This window comes from Mizuhopecten yessoensis, unplaced genomic scaffold, assembly GCF_002113885.1.
Source record: "Mizuhopecten yessoensis strain PY_sf001 unplaced genomic scaffold, ASM211388v2 scaffold3259, whole genome shotgun sequence".
Classification (NCBI taxonomy): domain Eukaryota; kingdom Metazoa; phylum Mollusca; class Bivalvia; order Pectinida; family Pectinidae; genus Mizuhopecten; species Mizuhopecten yessoensis.
This window is the reverse complement of record NW_018404955.1, coordinates 8,333-28,178: the sequence shown is the minus strand read 5'-3', so window position 1 is coordinate 28,178 and position 19,846 is coordinate 8,333. Positions and strand designations below refer to the sequence as shown.

Here is a 19,846-nt window from a genome sequence, read left to right as displayed (position 1 = left end):
TTATATAAAATTAAGAGATGTTTTTTCAATATTTTTTTGTTGGTTAAACAGAAAATCAAATTACTAAAAGCTCGAGCAGTCACCGAAACAGACTATAACATTTCGTTCACCTACGCTAGTCATTCACACGCAGTGTATGGCTGGAAGGACACGTAAGCGTAGCAAGCCCATTGATCAGTCAGAACGAGGGCGGTACCGTGCTCCACTATATGAGGTCGACTATCAGAGTCAATTAATTGAACAGTTAAACGTTACCTGGCCGTGAGACGGATCGTAGAAACACAAAAGATGGTCGACCTGAAAGTTTTTCTTAGCGTTGCAGTAGTGTTGTGTTTATCGTACCGTGGTGAGTTATGTGCTATTTTTTCCATGGATAAGAATTGATAGTTCGATTGTATAGTAAGAGAGACAATGACTGCTTCTTAAAGGGTTTCAGATTTATAATATGCAATTTATTGAGAGCAAGTCGAATTACAGACCCGTCTTCTGGTCAACAGATATCTGATTACGGATGTAAGCTATTAAATGATTCGAAATTCACAATCCTTATTTTGTAAAACAAAAGTTTGATCAAGATGATTCTCACACAAATATGCCCCATTATGTACAGTGTAAGATGTCTGCGCTGGAATTTGTGCGCGCTGTGGCGTCACATATAGGCAGACTAAAGCAAAGAGAGGATTTCTAGTTGTAAGATGAGTAAATATAAACTTGCTTGGGAATTGAATTGAAACATTTAAATTGGTTTTCTGAATTTATTTGTTCAGAAAAATGTTTTGACGCGGCAAATATTGTCTGCACATTTTGTCTTAACCCCCATGTTGAGATTTGTCCTTCCCGACCCGCAAGTAGCTCTCTCTCCTCTTCTTCATTCTTTTATCATGTTTAAACTAACGTTTCCACACTTTTAATCTTTCTTTTGTTATTATTTTGCCCTGGTATTATCGATTTTCAATTCGAATTACGATTTTGTTGACATGTCGGTATTATCTCGTCGTTTTACTGAATTCTTATTTTAGTTAAAATTATTAACAAACTATGAAAACATTTTTACAAAGCACTTAGTATCTTGTTTGTATAACATTTTAAAAACAAATGTAGAATTATAGATAGGCGTGAATGCCATTTCGTTCACAATACAAATATAGGCTATTTGATCTGCATTTGTATTTTAATTTGGTAGTATATGAGGGCATATTATGAGTTACGTAAATCATGAATTCTCTCAAATTGAAGTGTACTTACACATTTAAAGATTTTACCGTATATCTATATATCGATACTGTAGTAGATGACTATCGTCTGTTAAATATTTGACATGGGTTTCTTAGTACCTCCTATTTGGAAAATGACAACTGTGCTTAGTCAGGAAACTGGTGTTGAAGCACTTCATGATTTGATCAAAATATCTACTGTCCTTGCTCTTATAGCTTTTGGCCTTCTATAGCAAGGACCTTGGATATATGTATACGTTGTTTTACGAATGAATGAGATTTTCTGTGTTGACAGCCTCTGGAGAACGGCGTCTCCTCTGCTACTACGATATTTGGGCCGCAGAACGATACGACATTGGCGCCTTTACACCTGACATGATCGACCCATACCTCTGCACGCACATTGTAATGGCACAGGCCATGGTTAGGAAGAACAAACCGAAAGTGTTCAGGCGTGTAGTGGCAGATATGAAATAGTAAGTTAACATATGCAATTATAACAAATAAAAAATAAACACTAGAAATGAAGAAAGGAGCATCTAGTAAGAAAACGTAACATAACGATAAAAATCATCAAATGAAAAACATAGGAAAACAGCCTACGAGAAAAGCTGAATACTAAACTCTTTATAATATTACACATTGTATAACGATACACATTATATAACGTTACACATTTTATAACGTTACACATTTTATAACGATACACATTTTATAAAGTTACACATTTTATAACGATACACATTTTATAACGATAAACATTTAATAACGATACGCATTTTATATTTTTTATAACTAAGCAAAACAGGAAATCACGAATTTTGTAATAATTTTAGTGATAAATAGGGATACATTTACCTTATTGAGATGTAAACTTCAATCATTTAATTTTTACTCTTTGGTGTGTTGCGGATATAGGATACATGCGATAAGTATTGATCAATGTTGACTTAAATGCACACAAACAAAATACATTCCTACAAAGCAATGTATGTATTAACTGATAACAAATACAAACTTATAAACTTTCAGCTACATTCCTTTCACCAATCTCACATTAATCAACCCAAAACTGAAGTCACTGGTGTTGCTAGCAGACTCAACAGCAGGGGATATGGACGATATTGTGCAAGACAGTACATCCAGAGCCACGTTTACTCAGTCTGCCATAGATTTCTGCAGAAAATACAGCTTTGATGGGTTTGCTATAGCTTGGAAGAAACCCAACGCTACTAACTTCTTAACAGTGAGCCAGGTATAAAATCAAACCAATATACAAACGTTTATGAAAGTTGACAATTGCTTGAATGCTAACATCCTTTTAAACCAGACCCTTAGTTAAGATCATTCTAAGATTGAGTGACATCCGAACAACAAGTGAATGAATTGGGTATTGTGGCATTGTTGATATATGTAACAGTGTCCGCGTTAACAATGAGTTTTGCCATGTTGACCTCAGTAGAAAAGGCTATAGTTAACATCCGGATCCCCATTCTCCGAGCACACCTTCAAAATAATTAACTAAAGGACGAAATTGTTGCACGTTGTTTCCTTTACCACACATAGTTTTGTTCATGTTGCATCAAAACATTTTGTGATATTGATGTATGCACAATTTCTTATCTATATTACATTCAAAGTTGAAATATTGGTGACAAAGATGATTGTGAAGAATGAACTTGCTTAAGCTATCATAGAGATCATATGCCGACATGTTCTTTGCCTTTGGCCAATACCCGGGTATATCAGATTCTCCTTAGACCGAGCATTAAAACAAGATAATCTTTAACAACTTCTCCCGTATCTTTATGATATATATGATGTCATTGAGGAAAGTGCACTCATTTGCATATCAAATAATGTACGATAAATTCCTGAATCAATACTTTAAAGGAGGCAGGTGATAACATTAATAGTTAAGGATGTATATTAAGTTGTAAAACAAATAAAGTTTATATGATAAAGTGTTTTTTATCCTTAATACTTTAGCTTGTATACCACTGAAGGGTTTCTCGTTTAATTCTTCTTGAAATTCAGGTTAACAACATTTGCATCTGTTCGATGAAACCTGTGTTTGAAAAATGAAATTTTCTGTCGAACACACGATCTTTAATACAACAATTTGAATACTTTTGTCAGCAATTCACAACAAAATAGTAATTGTGACTTTGTAATCACAGGATCTACGTGCAGCCTTTGATAACGAAAACACAACTTCCGATCGCTTGCTGCTTGTTGCTGATCTGGTAGGACAAACACTTGAAGACGTAGACGCATACTATGATAAATATACCATCAAATCAACCATTATGTAAGTTTATTTTCTTCATTCATTCATAGCTAATGACATTTTTTCCCGTAATACTGAGTATGCATACTTTATGTTCTAAAGACAAAATATCGTTTACGAAAATTGTTTCTCACTTTAACATTTAATCAACCAGGAATACACCGGGGTACGAACATCATCTGTTCAATTGATGTCAATTACTCTTATTAACATCACTATTCTGAACATCAATCATGAATTAAGCGATTAACGGTAGACCATTATTCATATAATGACAGTTTCCTTCGACAGCGTTGGCTTTAATACTCCTGCAGGTTGGAGATTGAAAAATAATATCCACTGCACGGTCGTAAGAGGCAACTAATGAGGTTACCCACTGCAGACTGAAGAATTGCGTTTTACCATCTCATTTGGAACAGAAAAGATACTAAAATAAATCTGTTGCACTCATTGCAATATTTGGGATCTTTGTATTTCTCTTTACTTCGAATTACCTTTTGTTTCCTTGCAACTTGTTTGGCAAATCATCAATTTTGGCTAATGTTGAACGTTCGCCTAGGTGAGAAAGGCAATGGGTTCTGTCCCCTGGCTTGGACATACCGATGTCGTTAAAATTGGTAGTTGTTATTCCTTGCTTAACGTTCAACATTTATTGCAACTAGTTCACCAGATGTCAGTTAAATGTGACCGGGCGAAATGATATTACATGGCCTGTGCATTTGTTGCATAATCCTTTCAATTGACGCAAAATGGCATTGCCCACATAATAATAATTCAAAATATTGTATCTAGTTTCAAATTTTAGTTTAAAGTTTTTAAACTAGTTTAGATATTCCTTTTCATTATTCAATAACCAGCTCATATAAGTGTGTTCATTGTACTCCGTGCCATAGCATGTTTACATATCCACGATTAAATCATATATAATTATCTCCCCAGTGAAAAACTGTAAAGAAACACACCCTGTATATGTTTATTTAGTAACACACCCTGTATATATTCAAGTAAAAAAACTCTATCGCGTAGATGCACACCCTTTAAATGTTTATCTAGAAATACACCCTTTGAATGTTTACGTAGATTTATAACCTAACCGCATATCATAACTTCCTTCCTAGACAACACAGACTTTCCAAAGATGTAGATTGATGAAGACTAGGGGCCAGTTTAACGGTTGAAATCACGATCTAATAGGAACACATGCTATTTCGTTGTGCGATATTAAGGTCGATGTTTTTGATTATGTTCATTACTGTGTTTTGGGCTTTTGTTGTCACTACCCGATTTCTAGGTTTGAGGAAGTGACATTAACTTGACCTTTGACCTAAGATTTCATGGCGAGTATCGTCTTTAACAAGCCAATTACACTGTACCTTTATTTAACACCTAATATTAGTTCCCTCGTACTTAGTCAAGTGTCTCAATGAAAATCTTTCCTGATTCATTTTTTGCCTTAGCTTTATCAATTTATAGTCTAAGACGGTTTTGTTTACATTTTGGAATTCCGTTTTGTTACAAGATGATTTTGGTAACAAACGTGTTTATTAATCAAGGAGCTAAATTGTTTCAATATTCAGTATCTTAATTGAGATTTACTTACGATGACTTTCAGCTGATCTGTTGGCTTTTCTTATGAAGATACCAATAGCTATTAAAAATGATGAATATTGAATATTATTATAATGAAAATGTTTAGTTATTGAATAGTTACTTTTGTGTCTGTTATCAGAATGTTATATATATACGTATCCTTATTAAAAAATAACTGAAACAGGATTTCTACTGAAAAGGCTTCAATATTCACTGAAGGAACGAGTCTCATCGTGAAGTGATTTCCAACAAAGAAATGTCTGCTGCAACTAAAGACTTTTGTGTTTTGTCCCTTTGTTTTCCCGTTTTGATATCATTTGTCCGTTTCTGATCATCGAGCATGCTTTACCCTTTGTGTTGATCCTGTTATGTATATCAGCTATGTATTATGGTCGGGGATGATCTTAATATAAACATCGCCATTGTCTGTCGTGGTTAATCGCAACGTCACACTTGTTTTTCTTGGTTTAAATGGATATTCGATTTTGAAATATTTTACTTCTTTGATGTTTAACTGCTGAATCTGCCTTTTTTATTACAGGGACAACTATGACTTTGTCAATACAGAGTCTTTCAGTCTGTTTAGCGGCTCCAGCGTAACTGCTCATCACAGCCGCAGGGTTGCTAGGGACGGTGCCGTCGGGGCAGAAAAGTTTGGCAATATGGTACACAAGAAATCGATTTTTTCACTTTTTTTTATTAGCTAATTTTAAAACGCAATTTATTTTACAAATGATTAATCTTTATGATTGGATGAACATAGCATTTGCTTCTTTGCTTACAGAAATCGATTGCCGAGTATTTTGCTTTTCTTGGAATTCCTAAATCGATGATTAATGTAGGAATGGCAACCTATGGAGGAGGTTATACACTTGCTAACGAATCCGACTTCAGCGTTGGAGCAAATAATGATGGACCAAGCACTGTGGGTCTTTACTCTGAAACCCTAGGCTTCATGTCTTATTATGAGGTACGTTCATGTTACGTTATAAACTACGTTTAAACGTTAAACAATAAGGAATATCTATGAAATGAGTTGTAAAAAACCCAAATATATTAAAATCAGGAGGTATGTGACAAAAAATGTAACACTGTATAATATTATACAGTTATAGAATGGGTATGAGGGAAATAGCAAATTTATGATCCCACGAGATGAAGAACTATTTCCAGAGGCGGCAAAGCCGCTGAAGAAATAGTTCTTCACCAAGGGTGACCATACATTTGCTATTTCACGAATTACCCACTCTATAAATGCTTTATCATAACGAAACAAATTAATGCAACTTAACAAATGGATTTAATAATTCATTTCTTGAAACAATTTCAAACAGAAAAAACCCCATCACAATTGGAAGTGCTGTATGAATCGTCGTTGATGATATCTTCATTTCTAGCATTCAAGAAGTATTTATGTAGACCATATCTAATAGTCACTATTGATTTCCTACCATATTTAGTCCCATCCACTTTATAAGCATAACACTTGCATATAAGCATAACACTTGCATGTACACACGTTCACCGCCTCTGGGCTTGCTCTGTCCTAATCGTCGACGCCACCGGCATTCCGTTCAATTAAATAAGTAATGAAGTACTGTCTTAACAATAGCTTTTATATTTAAGCTATATTTTTAGCGTCCAAACTATGCTGTAATTCCTAATCAGTAAGATTACATGTATCAAAACGGCCTACATCGATGGCCATTTTCGCTGTTGTCCTTTGGTTTTAAATTGTGACGTCACCTGCGTCACGAAGAAGGCACCGCCTACCAAATGTTTCATTGGTTGAAATTGTATAAGCTCCGCTTACAAATATTCATTAGGGAGTAGTCTCTTCCTGGCAGAGAGTAGTCATATTTTGGGGAGGAAGTAGCCCTCAGATCGAGAGATATAAGTGATTTTAGGGACATTTTATCGTATTGTTTTTGAAAACTCAGTAGAGGTACATGTCACACAGTGAGGTACGACGTACATACATATATTTTGCATAAATGTATAGACATTATACTAATGGTAGCAAATTCATCTTTTTAAAACACTTCCATGAAAATGAACACATGGAAATCTTCAATAATCCAGGGTCATTCCGCTGGATTGGTTTTCAAGCAGAAAATGTTTCATATTAAAATGCAAAATAGTAACCTACCGAGTAAACATAAACTGAAAAATGTAGCCCACAAACCAAGTACTTGGTGAGCAAATTAAATGTAACCACGGGGTTTGTTGAGTCAGCAGGGGCAAAGAGTATTACAAAGGGTTTTGACGTTACTTTCACTGATTCTGATGCCACATTTGTTTGAACATCTTGACAATAAAAAGCAAAGACCTATTATAAGAGCAAACATATTTTGCATCAATGATGAATATTTTTGCCCACCCTGAAGAAATTTTCAAGTAAAGGGTCATTTTTCGTCTTCATCCTTAAAATTCTAACCTTTTTCAATTGTACTAAAAACCTAATATTACATATCCCATAAACCATGCATATATTTACATGTCCTTGGGTCTTTGTTATGACCCCGGGACCTCAAGCCCTAATTATCCGTGCCGAACGGCTCAATTTGTCCCAGGTTTTGGTTCAACTTGTCCCGTGCCGAGGTAAGTTGAGCCGCATTACCGCGCATTTCGGAATGAGTGTCACCATCTTAAAGGAACAATATTTAATTATTTGAACATAGTAGTTTGAAATTCAGAGATATATGGTCCTGTTAAAAAAACCTGGTTCGACTTTCCTCAGTTTTCCTTGTAATTGTTTTCGAAAACTTACAAGAACGTTGGTATCACAGGCATTGATATAGCAAATAACTTATTAATTATTTACCGACCATTCATGTCTAGAACACTTGATAATCCAGTTGTTCTGTATACCTAACGATACTCTCCATAATCCGTTATAATGAGCGTATAACTGACATAATCTAACATTACTACAGCCTACTTAGATATTCTTGGATAGAAACTATGTTGATTTATTATAAATGTGACTAATGTTGAAAAGAATGGTTTAGGGATGTAGATATAAAGGAAAAATGCATTTTAAAAATCCAAATACAATAGAATACAGTGAAAACTTCATGTTTGATAACATTTCAGATATGTAAAGCCCTCGAAATGAACCAGGGTGCCATGTATAGAGATTATGGTGTGCCGTACTACGTCAATGGCAGTCAGTGGATTGGTTATGATGACACAGAAAGCTTCAAAGAGAAGGCAATATAAAGTTTTCATGCTTTTTTATCTCTTGTTTCAAATGTCTGAATGTCAAATAAATATTGGAAATATCAAATCTTCCTATTCAAAAAAAAGAAGAGACTATGTCCTAAACACAGACAGTCTATGAAATGAACATGAAAGGCTATGCAATGAACATGGACAGTCTATCTGATAAAACTGATCAGTCTATATAATGAATATAAAAAATATATCTGATGAAGCGAACAGTCTATGCAATAAACATGAACAGACTATCTGAAGAGCATCAGCACTCTTTGTAACGAACATTAACAGACTATCTGAAGAAGTATATGAACAGTCTTTGTAACGAACATGAACAAACTAACAGCAGAACATCAACAGTTCTGTAATTAACATGAAAAATTTATTTAATAGAAATGAACAGTTATGTAATAAACATGAAAATTATCGCACCTAGAAAGACGTAGTAATTTTCAAATAATGCTTTTCCATATTCCATATTATATTATAGGTGTCTATTTATATAGCATACTAATCTTAATACATAGTTTTGAGCTAAAGTTGATCCCTAAATTTTCAAAAAAGGTCCTATTCTAGTTAACACTTTTACCAGTCACACTCCAAAAGGGATCACTTTTTCATGCGTATGTTCCATATGTGTCTAATAAACAGGCGGAATGGATTGTCGAAGAAGGCTATGGCGGTGCAGCAGTATGGTCGTTCACATTCGACGATTATAGTCAATACTGCAACAAATCTGATCGTCGCTTTCCACTAATTAACACTGTAAAGGACGTGTTTGTTGAGGCGGACACTCCAAAACGTGAGTTGTATTTATCGATGATTAATTAGGTTAAAGTATTTTGAAAGTAACACCTTCATACGAAATTGATGATTTTCAGTTATTGCATGTTTTATACAATTGGAAACAAACGTACATAAATATTAATCATATTCATCCTCATTTATGTACCATTTGACAGAGTACAGACGAGTGTGTTACTTCACCGTGTGGTCGGAGAATCGTAGAGGAGATGGCAAATTCATGGCTGAGGACATAGATCCCAATCTCTGTACCCACGTGATTGTAGCCTTTGCCGAGGTTTCGGACGATTGCGAGCTTCAGGCTTCCTCTGAGAACGATACGATGATGTAAGAAGTATATTTGTGTGCACATATGAATTTTGCTTGGTATGTGTTTGATTGCAAACGATTTCATGACAATTGGTGAAGGTTAAGAAAAATCTATTTATGCGTCACTTCATAGAAAAAAAGTTATGATATAACACGTTTATCATCCTCACACCTATCAATCCAATTCGGGTTTGGGTTTTATACATGGGAGGAATATTCTTTTCTCATAACAACATGTTGTACAAATTTGGGAACAACGTCAAAATTATTGGCATAATCACAAATCGAGTATGATTCAGACGTGATTTTTCTGAAAAACCGGAAGTAAAATGGATATGGTGCGTGCATGCCGTGTGGATGTGGGCCGGCCAGAGATATGGCATATGAGTAGCTAGCATTATCGCATATGCAAAATAACCGTTACCCCAGACAAGTATATTATAAATTTTACTAACATTGTAGGTATGCGGAATATATTGTATTATTATTTTAGCAGAAGTTGATTTATTGTAGTATCAAGATCCTGATATAGGATCAGCAGGGTATTTTTCAAAAAAAGCCACAAAACTTGTATTTTTTATACAAAACAGATACGAACGTGTCACCGCCTTGAAGACAAATAACGCCGACCTGAAGGTGTTGCTTTCTGTTGGTGGTTGGGAACAGGGAAGTGAAAGTTTCTCCTTCATGGTTTCACGACCCAAACGGAGGAGGACCTTTGCGAATTCAACCGTCGCGTTTCTACGATTGTATGGATTTGACGGCCTTGATTTGGCATGGCAGTACCCAGCTCAAAGAGAAGGATCTAATGAAGACACGGACAAAAAGAATTTTGGCATTCTCGTCGATGTTAGTATTAAATTATTGCTTTGTATGCAACATGCGCGCGAACATTCAAAGAAGGAAAATGTTTATGAAAATAGATTGCCGACAGTTAAAATCTCATTTAAATCTCAAATCTATGATTTTTTTTAGTATTGTCCGACGCATACTTAAAGCATGATACGATATTAGTTTCTGGTTAAAAACCAGCAAAATTGCAAGAGACCGAACAAAATATTGTAAATATGGGAACTGTACCTACATATGTAGAAGTTTGGTCAGAACTGAAGACGAGAAAATGAAACAAACGTTATTTTTATATTAAAAAAACAAAAACACCCACTAATAAATCAGAAAAGTACATACATAAGTAAAGAATGACATTGAATGTAATAACCAGCCCTGCTGAAAAGATTTAGAAAGTGACATTTAAATGATTAATGTATTCGTAAAGTAAACATACTATTTTATTTACTTATAAGTCATGTTTTGTCGTCTTTCAATTGTAAATAAAATGCACAAATATATAATTTACTCATTCTGTAAATTTGAAACATACCATAAGGTAGCTTTCACCCAATGGTGCCATTCGACTTGATATAACTTATATATTTAAAAAAAAATATATGGACAACAGATGTTTTGGAAATAGTGAATAAACTCTCTTTCGTTATTTTCCCCAGTTACTAAGTCGGCAATTCGAAAACGAAGTGCGATCAGACGACACACCTCGGCTGATGTTGACAGCTGCTGTGGCTGCGGAACAAGAACACATTGACTACGCATACGACGTGAAGGCCCTGTCAGAGTAAGACTACAGTCACGATACTATCCTTCTCTCTGCCCTTCTTCTTGTTTTTGTGTCTCCTAGGTTTATGTCGCTGGGTTCCGCGTCTGATTTCGTCCTTTTGTATTCACACTGTGGTATGTTCCATCTATTTTGTTTCACTATATCACCCGTCAAGTAAAGATATTAACAGTTATACCTCTGAGTTAATCATGATCCATTTAACGTTTTAAGCAATTAAATACTTCAGATATCGGAGTAAATCTGTATCTCCCATCTAACTTATACACACTGTAATATTCAATCGCAAATAGATCAACACTTTACCTTCTCAACCAGCTATGTAATGTTGAAATACCTACATGTTGAAATACCTATTTAAGTAAGGCTAGCTTTGTGATTTGGTCACTCGTAATGTGTGGTTAGAAACAATTCATTATCTTAGATATCTAAGTACAATTAAGGCTAAAATCAACAAACGTCGTGGTTTTACAATAAGAAATAATACACAATAGTCTCATAATTAATGATTCATTCTACACAAAAATAATCTTTAAAATCGCAATTCAATCATGTTCACCACTACCTCCTTAAACCATAAAAATGACAGCATTACATCGACCGGAACAATTCAGATGTGTACAAATCAATTGTTTGCTAGTATGTTATCCCGAAACTTCTCAATAATCCTTTTAATGCTCAGCCTTCTGCTCGTCAAAGCTGATATTACTACCATTCTTAGTTCTGTTTAATCAGAATTAAAATGTGACGACAATATATCATACAGATGCTGATTTTAAGAATTCGAAAGCTCTTTGAAATAATCTTGAGCATGCTCTCCTCAAAAATGGTTTCTTTTATCACATTTTATTTTGTCGCTGTTGACATTTCCATACATCATATCAAACTGAAGGAATGCCATCGTTTCCTTGTTATGAGTGCTTCCTTTTCTAAGAAAGGCGAATATAAATACAATGTACACAGGTATTTGGGAGCATATTGTGAGTAACAAAACGAATGCAAGAATGAGATATATTGAGAAGAAATTATAACAATTCATTCAAATGCGAACAAGATTTCTTTCCATATGAGGCCGATTATATATCGAAAACGTTTGTAAGGAGTAGCAATAGAAACCTTGACAAATAGTTCATTTTAACTTTCAGATACTGCATACAGGGATATTTTCGCTGCAGTTTAATTTTCACCTTTTCGCCATCAGTAAGACTAAGGCCAAGTTATCATTACAGTAAACATAATTAAACAACGTAAACTACATGGTAATTAAACGTCAATGGCGAAATTAAAACTAGGCTAATATGGATTTCACCGCATTTGTATATATCTCACATACAGCGAGCAATCGACTTGCCTTTGGGCAGGATGTCAGATAGTTAGAGGATTGATGGCAGTATCATTAAGTTCAGATACCGTTACCTCGTTCTATTTGTAGCTGCAATATCATGGTGTGTGCCTATTTATAATTTACGGACGATGTTTGACATCGAGGTTTTAACGAAAGTGTTAATTCACTTGGTGTGGAAAGCCATGTTTCGGTATGGCAATATCAAGTTGAAATCACAAAGCGCATTATCGACCATCTTTAAAGATATTTAAACTTGAATACGTCGAGATTGTTAATTTTGTTATCAATCAACATTATAATAACAGGGATTCAAATTGTTCTTCAATTTAACAATCATCGAATAGTTCCTTTCGATTTGATATTTTGTAAAATTAACGTAGCCGAATACAGTATGGCGGGCTATGTTTACCGGTAACGACAAGCACGTTACATATTCATTACAACTTGTTTATTTTAATCCTTTCGTTATACCGAAGGTTATATGTATTTATTGCTGAGCAATTCTAAATCTGTTTAAATGTTGTCATTTTGATTGAACTTCTTTTTGTTTCTATCATATACTTTCCGCGATATTTGCAGTGCTCATGATGTCTGCCGTCCAACCTGACAAAAACATGGTGATGTTGGATGAACCTCAGATTCGTCGAATACCATGTATTCCTATTGATTTGGTCCTCACGAGTTTGAGTCAGCGGGGTTTTACTATATTTGTGTTCACCGTCTGAGTAGTCATTATCGGTTCATGTAGAAGATAAACATTTTGATTTCCTACACGAATCAGGGATATAAGTTGTTTACTCCTAACAGCTTGATCGGAGTTTAAAAACTTTAACTTTTGATTTTAGAAGCTTGGACTTCCTCAGTATCCAGACGTTTGACATGCATGGCTACTGGGACGAAGAGACCGGTCATCACAGTCAATTAAAAGCGTTCCCGTGGCAAACTGGAACCGAAGCCAATCTAAACATGGTTTGTAATAGCACCTGAATCGATCCCTTATTCATATGGTCATTAGACATTGGGAATTTGATTGCTTATACAAAAAATCCAAAACAAAAAATATTTCAGATAATGGCCTTCTGTCCAGACAATGACATGTAAATTGGATCATTGCTGAATGTATGAAACAACTGCACTGCGGACAACAGTACTTATTTCACTTTGTTACCCTTAGGATTGGGCTGGAAGGTATTGGCAAATGCTTGGCGTTGACAAAGAAAAAATCAATATAGGTGTCGCCACATTCGGACGTGGCTTTGATGTGGATTATGCAAACAAGAATGGAATTGGAAATCCTTTTAATGGACCTAGCGCCCCAGGCAATTACACAGAAGAGGCAGGCTTCCTTGCTTATTACGAGGTAACAAGTTTTATATATAAATAAACCGAAACATTTCCTAATGAATTCGAGTGCCATTATGAATTAAAAAAAACATTTTTGCTTCAATTTTATCGTCTTCAGTGATGAGAAATGAATTATTGTGACTAATAGGTGAAGTTATTGCCCGTGTTTTATGTTACAGATCTGCAATTTAAATGGAACACGTGATTACCAATCGAGTGTACCTTTTATGTACGGAGACGAATGGATTGGTTATGACGACGAAACTAGCATCATGAATAAGGTACTGTCTTTCATTCTCTGCCACATAATTTTCATTCAGTATCATAAGTATAACCCTGTATACAATGTAGGTATCATTATAATTAACTATTGTGACTTTTGTCATGAACAATATAAATACTACATGACAGATTCTTATTATAGGACAAAATTGTTATCAACGGGAACTATAAAGTATTTGGATATATAGCACATATTTCTTTTCGTTTGTAAGTTTGCAAATTTTCTCGACCATATCTTGTAAATAGCCAAGAATTTGTTTTTTGTAAGAAATTTTTAAATATGTTAATTATAAGAAGCCAAACTAGATGTCAAATGACTGTAAAAAATTTCCCCGACCGTATGTTCGAAATAGATGAACATTATTTTTGGAACAAAAACGATGAAACATAATTAAAGGTATCACTTGGTATCAACAAAATTGGAGTGGAGGAGCTTTTTTATGAAGTAGCATTTATTCCTTACAACAATTTGTAGTAGAATGATCAAACGTTGGTTTACAGATGATATGGCTTGCAAAAGAGGGATATGGTGGCGCCATGGTTTGGGCGTTGGATCTGGACGACTTTAGAGGGAATTGCATGTCATCCAATGGCCCCTTCCCCCTCATTTCGACCGTTAAGAATGTTTTGACCGGCTATTCGAATGGATCAATTCAATCCTTCGATTCTACTTCCCCTACGACCACTTGGGATACCACCACTATGAGTGAGACCACTACACTACCTCCATCGTCAACCCAAGAAGGTATAAGCATCAATAGTTTCATAATAATGCTAACTTTTGTTAAATTACATTCTTAAAGGTATTAATATATGTGATAAATAACATTCCTGGTAAGAATGTTAGAAAGTTAGCGGTTTCATCCGATTATATCATTCGAGTACCTTTCCTTTTCAACAAATAATGAAGAAGAAGTCGATCTTCATGAGAATATTTTACTGGTTGAGCGTGAACATGTTATTACCACGCTTCTGCCATGGCCTTTGCGATATACCAATGCTTTTTTTTTTTATCTCCAATTGCTGACAAATTTATCTATGTCTCTATACATTCATAACTGTAGAGACATTCCTTAATTCTTTTGATACATTCTTGAATACTGATGTGAGATTTGATCTTGTCGCCCTTTTTCTGGTTCTACCATGCGATCAAATTTAATCAAAATTATATTCTGAACTGTCAGTTTCACTCGTGAATTAAGTGTAAAGTACTCTGGTATCTCAACATCCGTTATTTTCCATTAGCGCTTTGAAGTGAAATAAATGGAATGGATTTTGAAGAATTTCAAAGATCTTTTGATCAATCTTGAACATCCTGTTCTCAAAAAAAGTTCAGTATTCAAGAACTTGCTTTGAATTTAATAACTTTCGTAGAGAAAGATGTCGAGTGCTGACGGATAGACTTACACCACAAGGTTTTAAAAGATGAAGGCTGATGAAGACTATGGACTACCAGTTTTATGGTTGCTATAATGATCTCATAGGGAAGTATGTTACTTCCTGGTTTGATTCGAAGATCAGTGTATTTTTTTATGATGCCTATAAGTGAGCCTTGTGGTTCTGTTGTCACTACCCGAGTTCTCGATATGAGGACGTGGCATGATTTGGATTTGACCTAGATTTACATAGCGGGTGTCCCTTCACCAAACACTGAAAACACTGCAGGAATTGTTTTCGTGACTTCATCTTGAGTAGGAACTCGGACAACTCCTATTTGAGGCACCATTTTATATCAAAGAATATATTTCACCTTCTGTTTGGCACTGTTTTGTTTTGAGCCCCGGACTAATTCAACATCTTGCTTCATCAAGTGTCTCAGCTGTGTCATCACTTGAGACAAAGATGGCCCAAAATTCTATAAGTATTTTTGTCTTCACAGGTTTTGTTCGACAAATAGCTAACAATTGATAATTCAACCACCTTTTATACATTCTTTTCCCATCATGGGCATATTTTTGGTGGACATGTCCTTTAAGATCTTCGAACTAACTCAGTTTGATCTGTGAAGGGCTTGAGACTATCGTTTTACAAAGCGTACCTCTCGGTGTACATGCTTTTAAAACAAAACTTCCTTTTAGCATTTGCTCAGCATATGATAATGGAATCTCAAGTTAACCTATGTTACACTGTTGCTTAAGGTCGGACGTTCTATTCAGACGACAAGATATGGTTTTGTTCTTGAGGAAGACATGCCTTTGTTACTCTAATCGTTCTCTCTGAAGTAGAGGACACGTGGTATATTTATTGTATTACGGTTGAGCTGTAACATTCGGTATTAAAATGGTATTGAACGTTAAATAAGCTGTTAGAAATAGGGATCAATGAGAATATCCACAGAGTTATATATACACTACACAACCTTCACACCATACACAGGCACACACTCACTCATAGTGATATATACATCACACAATCTAAAGACCATGCTCGGGCACACACACTCTTAGTGGTATATAAACCACACAGTCTAAAGACAATGCACAGGCACACACACTCAAAGTGGTATATACACCACACAAGCTAAAGTCCATGCACAGGCACACACACTCAAAGTGATATATTAACCACACAACCAATAGACCATGCACAGGCACACACTCACTCATAGTGATATATACACCACACAGCCTAAAGACCATACACATATACACACTCACTCATAGTGATATATACACCACACACTATAAAGACCGTGAACAGGCACACACTCACTCATAGTGATACATACTACACAACCTTTAGACCATGCACAGGCACACATTCATAGTGATACATACTACACAACCTTTAGACCATGCCATACATTTCTTTTAGAGTATAAAGAGCGATATGTAAAATTTGAATAATCCTAAAAAAATATAATATTAATAACCATAATATATTGAAAGAATGGTTTCTTTTTGTTGATGATTTGTATATGATTTTTTACAGCCTTCATCGATTGTAATACCTCGCCAACTGGCGGACCATACCCAAATACAAACGACTGTAGAACGTTTTACAAATGTTCGCACGGAGTAGCTCATCTATACAATTGCCCCGGGAACACTGCGTATGACCGCGCTCTCAGAGTGTGCAACTGGAGCAGCTTCACAAACTGTTGAATAGCTTTTAAATTCTGATTAATATGTCCTATTGTTATAGATAGCACAAATATATCCCAATGCAAGTTTTGATGTAAAATGTTTCAATTGTTATGATGACCACTATATGTAATGTGTGAACGATCTAATAAAAGCGTTTTACATGCGCCATTAATAGTATTTCTTAAATTGAAATGTTTATTTTTTTATTCAAATATCACCAAATAAAATGATGCATCTTCTTACCGGAAGCATTATATTTTAGAAATTGACTTATTCATCATCAGCTCGCAATTGAAAGCAAAACCGGGAAACTTTCGCTCAGTCAAATAATTGCCCTTTGCCAATACAATCCATGATCGCCTTATGTTAATTTCGCCCTTCACAGGTAAAAACTATAGTATTATATTGTATGTTGTTTAATAATAATTGTTTTCATGATAAATTCGTTCTGATTGATAAGGCAAAAGTTAACGAAAATTTCCCGGTATGCAATGCAAAGCATATCGAGGAAATTGAACATTACAACTGGTGATATAAGCTATATAGTCATTGAACCATGCTTGCTATAACTTCACTGAGGATCTCCAGCCTTTACTAAAATACTTTGTTTCCTGTAATTAATTATCCCTACCCTTATGAGTGAAGTTTGTGTCCTTATTGACAGCTGGCGAGAGTATTCTTTTCAGGAAAAACTTATATTAAACAATAACACATGGGGCTCTTATGTGGGTTATATCGTATCAAATATCTTCAAATTCAAATTCAAATTTTACCCCCAAAAAGAAGTAATGGAATTGTTTACGAATCCAAACCGAAATGCATTCCCAGAATATCGATTGATGATACATATATGGTACGTGAAATAACATAGAAATGTTCACACCTCAAAAAGTAACTATCACAGGAGGTTGTCAGATGTTAGCCCAGGTGTGATTTTGAGCTGCTGAACATTATTTATAGAAACGTTAAAGGTGCTAGCATGTACATCAATTCAAGATGGTGTGTACATCTTGTCAAGATGTTATAGGACACTATCACGTGATAACTTATATATTAAACGCCAAATTAACATATATTTGAATAAATGCACACATATTGGAGGCACGGTGGTCTAGTGGTAGGACGCTGGGCTCGGGACCGAAGGGTTGCGAATTCGAGTCACGGTACAGCACTGTAGTATCTTTGAACAAGATACTTTACTCTGCTTGTTCCAGTATACTCAGCTGTAAATCGGTACGAGGTAAGGCAGTGCTAAAAATGTAGAATGTTAGCTGTGAGCGCCGAAATGGCAGCACCGGCTGTATGGTCCTCAGGGAGTTGGGAAAGATATTGGCTGGTTGCAAAGGGCCTTTAACCACGGATAATAATTTATGAACCGCTTTGAGACGACCTACGAACTAGGTTGTGATAAGGCGGTATATGAGAACCTTAGATTATTATTATTATTATTATCTTCAAGTAAATAAAGATAGGTTGAATCAATTAAAAATACGTTATTTTTGTTTTACTAATTGTACCAATTTTCAATTGTTGTTGGAGTATATGTTAATTTGGCGTTCCATACTAAAATTATTAAGAAATGAGCTCTTGTTACGAAAATGTGGTATGTCGATGCAGAAAATCAAACAAAGTTAACAGTTTATTGCACAATATGACCACTTTGTCCAACTAGGACCCATCAGGGGTATTTAAGGTTGAAAGACTGTGAAGTGTTCGGAAACATATGTAGACTTTCTGCATTGGAAGGGTGCCTATAGACGCCTTTTAATAGTTATAGATTTACGACTTTGGGATAAAACATATTACAGTAAAACCTCGATATAATGCCACTTTTTCTCATTTGTCACCTCGCTTACCACCAGCATATTTCAATGTCCCTTTTTCTTGTTTTCTTAGGAATTATTTTATACATTTCCCTAATACAAGTTACCTCCAAACCCCTTTTTAACGCCGAAATTTCTCTGGGCAAATGATGGCAGCATAGCGAAGTTTTCCCTAATTTGTTCAGTTAGTAGTTTTTAACAGAAACCGTGTCATACCATTTTACGGCATAATCAGGGAATCAATGATGAACACTTTCAAACGGCTGAAACTTGACTTGTGTATCACGACTACAAGATGTGATACATACCAATCAGACACGAAAACACCAAGGTCAATTCCAAACCAAAAGGTCAAAAGTCAACGGTCAAAGGTTTTCGGATTGAAACTTTTCTGACGTTTATATTTTAAACCTCATAATCACAGATATCATCAGAAAACATACGTGCTACGTATTACACCAACATCCCTTAAGGCTCACGCAAATTATCAGAAATTTCGTCTGTTACACTGCACTGGTCAACAGGGGTTTGTTACAAATGTCTGAAATACACATTATATAGACCTACTGACACATATGTTACAGACCTACTGAAATGAGTCACAGCACACAAAACCATTTCAGACATTTGTAACGAACCTTACCTGTGCTCCGTCGCAAGATCACTCACTTCAAACGCTATCAGTTTCACGCGTCTCGCATCTACGGTTCCTCAGTTTAATTCTGACGACAGGTCAAATAACAAGGCTGTTATAGAATCTACCGACTGTTGTCAGGTTCCCATACAATCAACAAATAAATTCACGCCTGGATTCTTCACAAAATAAGCAAAGAGAAAAAGTCGAATAAACTTCCAAAAATAACCACCTCGTGGAGGGCAAGGTCGGATTTACGGTGTTCACTGTATTTGT

At 35.3% G+C, this 19,846-nt stretch overlaps 1 protein-coding gene across 1 annotated transcript; it reads left to right on the top strand.

Annotated features, from left to right (window-relative positions):
• The first annotated feature begins 271 nt into the window (after positions 1–271).
• Positions 272–18,441, top strand: LOC110447271 (chitotriosidase-1-like). The gene is made up of 16 exons (XM_021492848.1): positions 272–346; positions 1,510–1,690; positions 2,247–2,469; positions 3,395–3,525; positions 5,636–5,759; positions 5,879–6,064; positions 8,191–8,307; positions 8,965–9,115; positions 9,276–9,444; positions 10,017–10,275; positions 10,932–11,056; positions 13,247–13,370; positions 13,576–13,761; positions 13,925–14,026; positions 14,529–14,772; positions 16,959–18,441. The coding sequence occupies exons 1-16, from the start codon at positions 289–291 to the stop codon at positions 17,129–17,131; spliced, it is 2,553 nt and encodes an 850-aa protein (XP_021348523.1). The 5' UTR covers positions 272–288; the 3' UTR covers positions 17,132–18,441.
• Positions 18,442–19,846: the final 1,405 nt, after the last annotated feature.

What these genes read in the sequence shown, in the direction of transcription:
- LOC110447271 (XM_021492848.1), top strand. Translation starts at nt 289, where the DNA reads ATGGTCGACCTGAAAGTTTTTCTTAGCGTTGCAGTAGTGTTGTGTTTA. An exon ending in ATTTTGGCATTCTCGTCGAT is followed by an intron (nt 10,276 to 10,931) that starts GTTAGTATTAAA and finishes TATTTTCCCCAG; the next exon opens with TTACTAAGTCGGCAATTCGA. An exon ending in GCTTCCTTGCTTATTACGAG is followed by an intron (nt 13,762 to 13,924) that starts GTAACAAGTTTT and finishes TTTATGTTACAG; the next exon opens with ATCTGCAATTTAAATGGAAC.